We start from the raw sequence: 11,269 nt of genomic DNA on the forward strand, positions 1-11,269 counted from the left end.
AGAAGCAGATATAAAAATATAAAAAAAAAACGTCTGCAGTAAATTTACGTTTATGGATACAGCTAATAATGATTATTACATACACTGCACAACTTTCACAAATATGCCTTTTAAAAAAATAATAAAATAATAAAAGGTAAATGGGAAATACATGCGAGTAGTAAACGTTATTCATAAAAAAACAATAACTTTATCTCACACATTCGAAATATTCACAGCTTGTGTTGTAAACCGGATATTCATATAGGGTTTTCTCCAAATATAAAAACTAATCCACTTGTAATAAAAAACAATTTTTTAATAGTTCCATTGACTTATGTAAGAACATATAAAAACAATAAAAACTTGAAACATTGCAAGTTCATAGGAACTACTGCTGGAATTGGTCGGTTCCACCATCATCATGTTTGCGACATTGCTCCAAGTTCCATTGTGTGCATTGGGTTGTATGCCAAGAACTTTGCACATTATCTGGTAAAGTTCGATGTTTGCTAGTGGTCCATTTGTAAAATTTCTCTTGAAGGCTGAAAATGTTAAAAATTGAATATAAAAAATGTGTAGATCAAATGCGTATCTGACATTTTTAGATGCAATTAACAATTAAAACAAAGATACACTCTGTGGGATTTTTTTGTTCATAACTACCTTTAGTTATATAGCAATCAGAGAATCAACATTAAATGCATATGTATCAAAATTTCCACCTCAACACATCTGCCTTAATATATTACACATCTGCCTTAATATATTACAGATCGATCTCCAACAATAACGTTTGTCTGATCGAAATGGGAACTTTTATGTTGTGATGTCATCCAGCTCTGATACTAGTTAAACTTAATAGGTTCCATCGGTTACCTTTATGTAGTCAACTACATGTAGTATAACATGTACAAACTCGAGGTAGTAATTTTGATAAGCCTAATACTGTTATAAGTATAATAAATATCAGAATCTAAGATTAATGCAGATTGATATAAGAAATGAAATGAAGTTTAAATACTCTAAGTAATTGTTTGAATCGTATAGAATATTTAAAAACGACAAATGAAATGTATATGTACGCTGTTTCAATATTATTTGGGAAAAAATCCCTATAAGTTTCTGCTTTCGAACAAGCTTTTGGCGAATATTGACTAAATACTGTGGAATCATTAGAATCCTTAGTGGCTCAATTTTCGTGGTATTCGTGGGTAGCCATCACCCATGAATTTACAGTTCCATGAAAATCGACGCATCCACTAAATTAGATCTACATCTTAACAAATAAGCTAGTTAAATCAATTTAAATGATTCCACAGTAAGTAGGGTATCAACTGAATCAAAGACGTCGTGCCACAATCATCGTCAATGTCGTATCCATTAATATTATCATATTTTAGAACAAACTTAGCTGAAGCTTAAAGTCTTCGTTTGAAGCGAAAGAGCCAAGATAAAATGCGACAGAGTACATTCTTACCTGGTCCCGTTGCCCTAAATATTGCCCTCATATCTGGCAGTTTATTATCGTATCCATGGAAACCAATGTCAGTGGTTCCGGATGGAATGACCTGTAATAAAAAAAAGGTCTGTTATTTTGTTTTGAATTTAAATATAGACATTCTTCTTCATGTGTCAAAGTTGACTGCATCTTGATATTCACATGCCTTTTTTTTATCGGCGTGTTACTGCAAAAATTTAACTTGGTTTGTGTATTTTTACTTATGAACTGAAAACTTATGAAATAAACAAAACCACGCTAGCGCTATTCTATAGAAATTGCTCAGTCTTATAGTCTCGTAATCCCGTTAATCTACACATGAGTACATGTACATACGTCAAATTGTTTCGTTCCTAAAAGAACATCCAAAATTCTCATATTGAAAAAAGTAAGCCTTATTGCGTGGACCCTGAGGTCCACGCAGAAAATATATAAGCGAGGTTAAACCGGATGCTATGGGGAAAATTCAGCCTGCGCATGAGCTAACTTGGTTCCTGTGCATAATGGGTAGCTCAGGGAACCAGGCTAGCACACGTTTATCTGAATCGGGATCGGAATTCCGTGCATAAGTTCAAAGGCGCTGTAATTGTAAAGTTGTCGGTAAACAATACAGAAACAAAATATTCATTTCAAAGAAATGATTGGCATGTGATATGAACTATCAGTATTATGAAATAAGTTAATGTTATGCCGAAACTACAACATGCATCAAAAAGCATAATTTGCAATGTTTTGTTGTTTTCCGAATACACATGTAACTTAACTTTACTTTTCTAGTAGGCGAGGCTAGAGAACGATTAAATGTTTTAAGCATTTAAGTGTGATTGAATAATTATGTCACTGTATAAAAGTTTTAATCTCAAGAAAAATGCATCAAAATATGAAATTTTTAATTTACACAAAGCTGTCACTGCATAGTTAACAAAGTAGTGCGAATCGTAATGTGTGCACAAATAGTAGAATTCACCGAATGCCTGATACTATACATGCAAACTTCATTCATAGATAGATAATAATTATAGTATTAATCCTTTAAATTCTGAGATAAAAAGTCAGGGCTATACATGTATACATGTACATGTATACGTAATTCAACGTACAAATTTAGTGGTTAAAAGCAGAGGGCTAGAGTCGGTGGAATCTCTGATAATCTTAAGGCTTTCACATTTTCGTTGGAATCACATGCAAATGGTCCACGTATTGTAGTCCTTTTTTTAAAGGACAGCAACTTGTGTTGTAAAATCAGCGAGTCTCGGAAAATCCACTAGTACACTCTGTTTCACATATGAAAGAATCTTACGGAGCACTCGCTGCATTTCCATGGCGCCACGACGGCGACCCCGCTGTCTGGTCGGATCACAATGGGCGCCGTCCGAGGATGTCTTTTGAGGTGATACCGCTCCGGAAGATCTTCCTTCTTAAACACTGTTATATTTGGTTTGTTGGCTCTCACTAAATCATTGTAAACCTCGAAAATTGAAAGTATATTTCAAAAACTATACAAAGCAAAATTTATTTGCAATTACGTTCAAGATTTTGCGATTTAAAATTTATTTATAATTGTTTTTAGAATAGAACGCTTAAATTCTAAGATGAAAAACATCCCAAAATAACCGAGGAAAATCTTATGGAAGAACAGGCAGGTGCATTGAAAATGCAAAGTTAACGTAAACGAAAGTACTAAAGTTAGGTATTTCAATACTTAGGTCTAGGAATAGACATGTTTTTGAGATGAGCGATGCAGTTTAATTTATCTATATACCTACTTTTTCAATTTGTCCTTCCTCTGGCCAAATCGTTACGTAAGGTGGTTCCTGGAAGATGACTTTGATATTTGACATATTCAGGACATCGGTGATATTGACGATCTGCGTTAAATTCGTCATTCCGTGGTCGGAAAATACGATGATATTGACGTCATCATTAAGACCATTTGACGTCAAATTCTGCCGGAAATCTTGTAGCGTTTTGTCAACATCAAGGAGCAGTTGGTTTAATTGAGGCGAGTTTACACCATATTTATGGCCATATGAGTCTATAGCTTCCAAATATATTCCTAAAAAATGTTTTAAGATACAAACATACCCACACAAAATACAGTTCCTGTTATAAATGTTTCAATAATTCATGCAACATACATTCTAATAGTAAAAGTTGAACATGAAGTTTCTGCCATAGTTACATGTAGGATTTCATTGACAATTTATACTGCATACTTTACAGTTAGCTAGTTCATAGTACAATGATTACAATTATACGTTATTTTAACTGTAGTAGTTTTTAACCCACCAATGAGATCAGCTGAATTGTTTCTTAGAAGACCCATGGTTTGGTGAAGCGAGTTTCGAAAGTCAGCAAGAAGGGTAACTTTGGTATATTTATCACAATGTGTAGGAGTCGTTCCTCTAATTGTGACGTCACATCCGGGCCAATAAAACATGTACGATTTTTTGCCCTTCATAATAAACGTAGCAAGGTAAGTCATCACTAAAAATGTGTAGTAGTAAATCCCAACAATATAAAAAATAATAATCAAAAATCAAAATGTTAAATAACTTTATTTCCTTTGCGCACCTGTTTCTCTGCAGTAATCCACAAGGGCTCGGCATCCTCCCACCAAAATGATAAACCTTGGTCAGGGTTAAGTCCGATCAGAAAGTTTTTGTCACGAGTCGTGTCATACATAAAATTCCCGACCATTCCATGATTTTCGCAATGTACACCTGGATATTTACAACAAATGATTATACCTTTTATTGCCATATTTAAGGAATAAGGAATCATTCTTTTAGTATTATGAGGTGATAATGTCGGTCGGGGCGTGATCAAATCCAATAAAGCCCGAAGGGCTTTATGATAGATTTGATCATATACATGTATGATAGATACTTTCGGCCGGGGCGTGATCAAATCCGAAGGGCTTTATGATAGATTTGATCACGTCCCGACCGAAATTATCACTTCAAAATATTCAAAGAATGAGTCCTTATTACTTATATTTATATAACTTGAAGCCATCGTATGATTAAATATTTAAATATAAATAAGCAAACCCCGCTGGCGCCTCAATTTGGCGTCAAATGAAGTTATGGGTTATATACTACAAAATCGATACGTAGTGTTATCAGGAAGACACTGGAAAATGTAAATATACTTATTCATTTGCAATTTTTTCTGTTGAATGGAGTCCACTATTAAAAGGCATTTACTTCTTACTCGCTTAAACGAAATTTTACAAACAGGAATATAATTCTTTAATTTCTTTAAAATGATATTGACTCTCTCTCTCTCTCTCTCTCTCTCTCTCTCTCTCTCTCTCTTCCATAGGCGTCGGAACCGGGGGGGGGGGCTAGGGGGGGCTTAGCCCCCCCACTTTTTTTGCCAAGTTATACCTAACCATTACAAACATAGCATGATAGAGGGTTCAGCCCCCCCCCCCCCCCCACTTTTTGTCGCAGGAAAGATTATTGTTCCTAAATCTACCTTGAAAGATTGAGAAGTTAGATTCAGAAGCATACTAGCCCCCCCCCCCCCACGGATTAGGAATTTCATGATTTATGATTTTGGAAAAAAAATTTGGGTAAGTAATTTTTTTTTTTGGAAGTATAGGTATACCCCCCCCCCCCCCCCCCCCCACCACGGATTAGGATTTCCATGATTTTTGGAATTACTTTTTTCTCAATATTTCTGAGGATTAGTCTAGCCCCCCCACTTTCAATTTGCTTCCGACGCCTATGTCTTCTGATAATCCCCTTAAGTATCTGATTTAAAGTCCATAATACAGGTATGCTCTAAACATTTCAAACTGCAACAGATTACAGTATTTTAGTACAATCGAACTCGAAAAATCTAATTAAAATAGGGGTTTGTTTGGGTTTTTATTCAAAACCCAATTTCTCCTAAACCTTTGCGCGCGGATTACGTTAAACGTAGAATTAAACTTGGACAGCCAGTTAATAGGACTAAGCCTAATATACCAAGTCAAGCAGTGCAAACTTGTTTACAGCGTCTATTACATGTACATGTAACGTGAAATGCGTTAGCATGGAAATAGTGCATGACATTGTACAAAAAATTGTTTTCGCATGTTTTATCATAAATTCAGAAAATAAATACACGTATCCATGATCCATTTGATTAATTTTTAAATACAATATTAATCATCGCGAATTGATATTAGAGACCCCCTGTCGAGACTAGTATATATTTAATATCGGCTCAGTTTACACTTTTAAGAGCTACAAATATTTGAATTCATTTAACGATTCCAACTCTTCATCCAGTAAACCTGTCAAAATGGCATTCATTTTATCATTTACAAACACGACAACATTTTCCATCATAGTATTCAGGTAATTCCTGCTGCTTGTACAGGAAGATGATTGGTTTTTTTTTTTTTTTTTTTTTTTTTTTTTTTTTTTATTTGCAGTTTTTCATTTTATAATACACTGTACATATAACACATTCATACACACATACATACAAGTCATGATCTCATAATTTTTGAAAACTATTTAAGTTGATACAATTTTGCATAAACTGAAATGAATAAAGCTCTTGAAGTTAAATATTAAGAAAAAGATTTTTCCATTCAAACCATCTATCATTATGTTTATCATAAGAAGAGTTTCTTATAGCAACACATTTTTCAATTTCATATCTAAAGTTTAAGTGACATAGTAGACCTGCAAATATTGGAACTTTTTTGTTGTACAGACATTGAAAAATATATTGTTTGGTATACAGGATCAAAAAGTTGATGACTAAGTTAGAATTAGAAGGAGGAGTCTCTCCAATTAATATGTTATACTCATTAAAGCCAATTCTTTTTGAAACAGCATGATATATATGCATACTTAAACTACTCCATAAATCTAAAGCAAAGGAACAGGATGTGAAGACATGTTCAATAGTTTCAACTTCATTATTACAAAAAGAACATATATCATTATCAACTATTTTTATCTTTTTTAGATACGATTTTACAGGAAGAATTCTATGTAGAGTTCTATATTGTAGCCACTGTACAGTAGTATCTGTTGTAACTTTGAAACATACTTTGAAAATATCCTGTAAAATTAGTTCGGAGTAGCCTCTCATAACAATTTTTGAATTCCATCGAATGATTGAGTTTGGAATAATACATTGGACATTTGTATTGATTAAATTATAAATAGGTTTAGTGCATTTCTTGTACAAAAGTAATTCAACACAGTAAAAGGATAGAAAAGGACCAACAATATTGACATAGTTCTCCTTTGAAAAATTTGAGTCTTTAACAAACTTTCGAACAGCACTAATTATGCTGTTATATTGCATAAAACATACTTTGTTCAAATGAAATCTTTTTTCAAATTCAGATTTTGATAAAAATGACCCATCATCATGTAAAAAGTCTCTAACAATTTTTACACCTTTTTTGTACCATTCTTTATAAAACATAGACTTCTTCTCTACTTTGATGTTTGAGTTATGCCATATTGGAGAAAATATTATATTATTGTTAGAATCAGAAATTTGGTTAGAGTGTACGTTCATAACATTAAGCCAAGCATCAAAGACATCTCTCCAAAATATATTATTGCATTGTTCTATAAGTTTTTTTAATAAAATTATCACCAAACTCTAAAAAACAAACCCTTATGTCACCAAAGATAGCTTTAAAAATGCTCATCCAAGATTGTCCCCCTTGCACCACTCTTTTGATCCAAGAACATTTAAGCGAAATTATAAAATTTTTAAAATTTAACATTTTCAAACCTCCAGTGCAAAATTTTTGGGTCACAATTGAACGTTTGACTTTGTCACACTTGGATTTCCAAACAAATCTAAAAAACTCATTATTCAAAAATGTAATTGTATCTTTCTTAGGATTCGGTAGGGAAATGAGTAAATGGTTTAATTTAGGTACAATAAGACTCTTAAGTACTGTAATTCTTCCAATGGGAGTAAGAATTCTTCTTTCCCATTGTTGAATCAAAGCAGTAATTTTGGGAATTTGAATGTCATAATTTAAATCTGGAAGTTTTTCTAAGTCCACTGAAAAATGAATACCTAATAGTACAAATTCAGTGGCCCCCCAATCTAGTTTCCATCTAGAGTGATGGAAAACTTCAGAAGAGAATTTTTTTGATCCAAACCATACAATTTTAGTTTTTGAGCTATTAACTTGCAGACCAGAAATTTTTGAGAATAATTCTAAAGTTTCAAGAGCATTAAACAAGGATGAAGCTGAACCATCAAGGATAAGTGACGTATCATCAGCGTATTGGGAAATTTTGTGTTCCCTATCATAGACAAAAATACCTCTTATATCCTTATTTTGTTTTATAAGTATAGCTAAGATTTCTGCACAGAGAATAAAAAGATATGGGGCTACGGGATCACCCTGACGACAACCTCTCTGTATTTCAAACTGCTGCGATAGAAAGCCGCTTTGAAGGATTGAAGCTTTAAAATTTGTATTTAAAATTTTTACCCATTTTATAATATTGTTTCCAAATCCAAAAAAGTGCAGCACCTTATATAGAAAAGACCATGATACCGAGTCAAAAGCTTTTTCAAAATCAATAAGCATAAGTAAACCAGGCAAATTATTAATTTCTGTGTAAGACATTAGATCATATATAAATCTAGTGTTTTCTCCAATATATCTGCCCTGTATGAAACCTGTTTGTGTATTTGAAATAAGTAGGTCTAAGGTGGATTTTATTCTATAACTGATGCATCCAGATATTAGCTTGTATAAAACATGAAGTAAAGTAATAGGTCTCCAGTTTTTTAAAAATTGCCTGGGTTTATCCCCTTTTGGCAGACATGCTATGATTCCTAGTCTCTGGGACACTGGCAGCTGACCATGCACAAAGATATGGTTAATAGCGCTTATAATGTATATTTTTAGATCATTCCAGAAAAATTTATAAAATTCAGCTGTAAAACCATCACTTCCTGGAGACTTGTTATTTTTCATACCCTTTAAAACATGATGATTGTTGTAACCGTTCCTGCATTCAAAGGATGAAGGCGCTGCCATTCTGACAACTTAGCGTTAAGGTATAGGATTCGGCTGAATGGTAGAGCAATGTCTTTCACGCACCTTTTAGTTACCTTTCAATCAAATTTCAACATTTGCAGAAAAGATCCCCACCCATTTTTATCATTTGCATCCCTGCCACTGTGTTCTAAACATACAGGCATTTATAAGAAGAGCTTAAAAGTTTGGAGTTTAAACCCAAGTTTCGTGGGGGTAAGAATAGATTAATGGACTTCACAGTCACTAACTACAAATAGGTCACACATGTGACTCATGGCTAGTTAAAAGGATTATAAATTGTTCAGATAACTAAATAAATTTTACATGTATACCTGTCATGAGGGAGTAAAAGTTTGGATAAGATATCGATGGGTAATCAGGAACAATGTACTCCGATTTCACACCATCTTGCGCCATTTCTGAAAAACCAGGCATATGGACATTTTGAAAATAATCCCACCGGAATCCGTCCATAAGAATGACAATAAGCTTAGATCCATCAGATACACAGGCCAAGGTCATCACAGCGGCTAATCCCAAGAAAAACTTGTACATCATGGTTAGCTTATCTAATGAAAAAAAAATTGAATAAAAATAGTCAGTTCAACCGGTTATCTACAGGTGGATGGGTCCGCTGATATACGCGTTACTACGTTGTCTTTTTCGTGAGGGTGTACAGTGCATGTAAAAGATGATATACTGTCCTTGTTGAATCAGGTCATCGGGTTGTTGTTTTTATGACGTCACACAGGGACAGTAATAGCCACTAAAAGATTTCATGGTGAAAGTTATGTTGTTAGAATCTTAATATCAATATATTACAGGCACTTTGTTTTTGTTTTAAAAAGTCCACTAGATCTATAATTGAAAATGTTTACAGCTTTTCTCCATTCGGAAGTACTCGGGATACCTCGCGCAATTTTTCAACGTTATCATCCGGGCTTGATAATGGCTGATGATTATCGAAATATCACACAAAAAGTGGTGGAAGCAAAAACTCGGGACAGAGTATAAGAGGGCTCGATGTCCGAGGTCGTTGGTAAATTGTAAAGTTCTTTAATCAATCATCGCTGTGCTTTATTTTTTGCACTGATTCATTGATAACACAGTATTTTTCTAAACAATTTTTTTTTCATTATGCACGAGACTATATTTCATGGAACATAAGAACTAGTCGTTGAGCAATGTTTCGATTTGCACGCTATTTACATTGATAAAAGAAATAAAAGAAATCATGCCTTACATGAGTTTCTTGATCAATTATTGCAGAGAAGTATGTTAGTGAGCACTTCCTTACATGTATTGTGTTTCGTCTGAAGGCAAAAATTGTTGCATTTTACGAAAGGGGGAATCAAAGCTTCTTGATTGTAATTTGGAGTTGAATATCTTGTGCTATTATTATGCAATAGAGTGCTTTTTATTACAGAAACAAGTGCCTGTGCAATATTTGACCGGATTCAGTTGAATACAATTAGTAACAAACGATTTCATCTGCATCTGCAGATCACAATACTCTTGAGATGGTCATTAATTAATAACAATCAAAGGTTGCTCAAGTCATAAAATAGAAAAATCCGTTATCATAATTATAGTAAAATTGTTTACTTTCTGAATTGACTTATTAGTCCCCTACCGGTTTCACCGGAGGGGACTATAGCTTTCCTCTGCGTCCGTCTGTCCGTCCGTCCGTCTGTCCGTCAGTCCGTCTGTCTGTCCCACTTCAGTTTTCCACACTTTTTTTTCTTTATGCATTTGAGGAATAATATGAAACTTGCTGAACAGCTTAAAAATGTCAAACTACAGATCAAGTTTACACTTTTGTAGCGTCTGATTGACATATTTTCGAGAAAATTAATTTTTTATATTCCAATTTTTTAATGTTCGGGTTCGTTATCGGGTTCGGTGTGTAACTGAATAAACGAGGTCAGTATGTAGTCAGTATACTGTGCGTTACTTGTACCATTCCTTTTCCTGTACCATTCCTTTTATCATTTCTAACAAACAAATGAATTCTATAAAATAGTGTCAAGCATTGTGTTGTAAATTTAATCGGCAGGTTTTTTTTGTATTATTATTACACTCGGGTTCGTTGTCGGGTTGGGCTGTTTAACTGTTTGGTTTGATTCGGGGTACAGAAGACGGTAAGAAATGATATTGTGCAAAACAGTGCATTGTTTTCACAAATTTTTACCAGCGAATACAGAATAGACTTGGCGAAATTACAGGAGATGAAATAAAGAGTATTATTTTACCTATTTCCTATTTAATTTCTATATCAACTATATAGTTTTAATTTCCTCTGTTCTTTTATCTCTGATTAAAGCATGACATCTCGTTTACAATAGCTCTGAAATAGTTGTGTGCTTGGAAGCTTCCATAGAATAATACAAACCGGTAGGGGACGTGTATTGCTTATGCAATACTCTCAGAATGCTTGTTAATGAAGTCTTGACTTTAGTTTTGATTCTTTATTACTTATTGCAAATTCCTAGATGGCTAAATATTGATTAATACTCTAACAACTTAACTAATACAGTTGATAACATTTATGTATATGGACATGTACATGTTAAAAAATAAATCGAGGTTACGTACCAGTAAACGATCCCCACTAGACTTAGAGTGAGCTGACATAGAGGATGTGAAATGGCGGAAACTATTACTGTCTAAGTTATAGTATCCGTAAGAATTGAACTTCAGCTGTACGTACTTCTAGTAGGTAATTGTTACTGATACTGACAATGCAGAAATGCATG

General features: G+C 33.7%; 1 protein-coding gene across 1 annotated transcript; it reads right to left on the minus strand.

Annotated features, from left to right (window-relative positions):
* Window positions 1-48: 48 nt before the first annotated feature.
* On the minus strand, window positions 49-11,257 carry LOC128187322 (glycerophosphocholine cholinephosphodiesterase ENPP6-like). Its single transcript, XM_052857721.1, has 8 exons — window positions 11,109-11,257; window positions 8,846-9,082; window positions 4,055-4,203; window positions 3,770-3,935; window positions 3,247-3,536; window positions 2,781-2,948; window positions 1,460-1,550; window positions 49-524 (listed from the first exon to the last, which is right to left on the minus strand). The coding sequence occupies exons 2-8, from the start codon at window positions 9,069-9,071 to the stop codon at window positions 298-300; spliced, it is 1,317 nt and encodes a 438-aa protein (XP_052713681.1). The 5' UTR covers window positions 9,072-9,082; window positions 11,109-11,257; the 3' UTR covers window positions 49-297.
* Between the last annotated feature and the right edge of the window lie 12 nt (window positions 11,258-11,269).

This window comes from Crassostrea angulata, chromosome 6 (assembly GCF_025612915.1).
Source record: "Crassostrea angulata isolate pt1a10 chromosome 6, ASM2561291v2, whole genome shotgun sequence".
NCBI classification, from domain to species: Eukaryota; Metazoa; Mollusca; class Bivalvia; order Ostreida; family Ostreidae; genus Magallana; species Magallana angulata.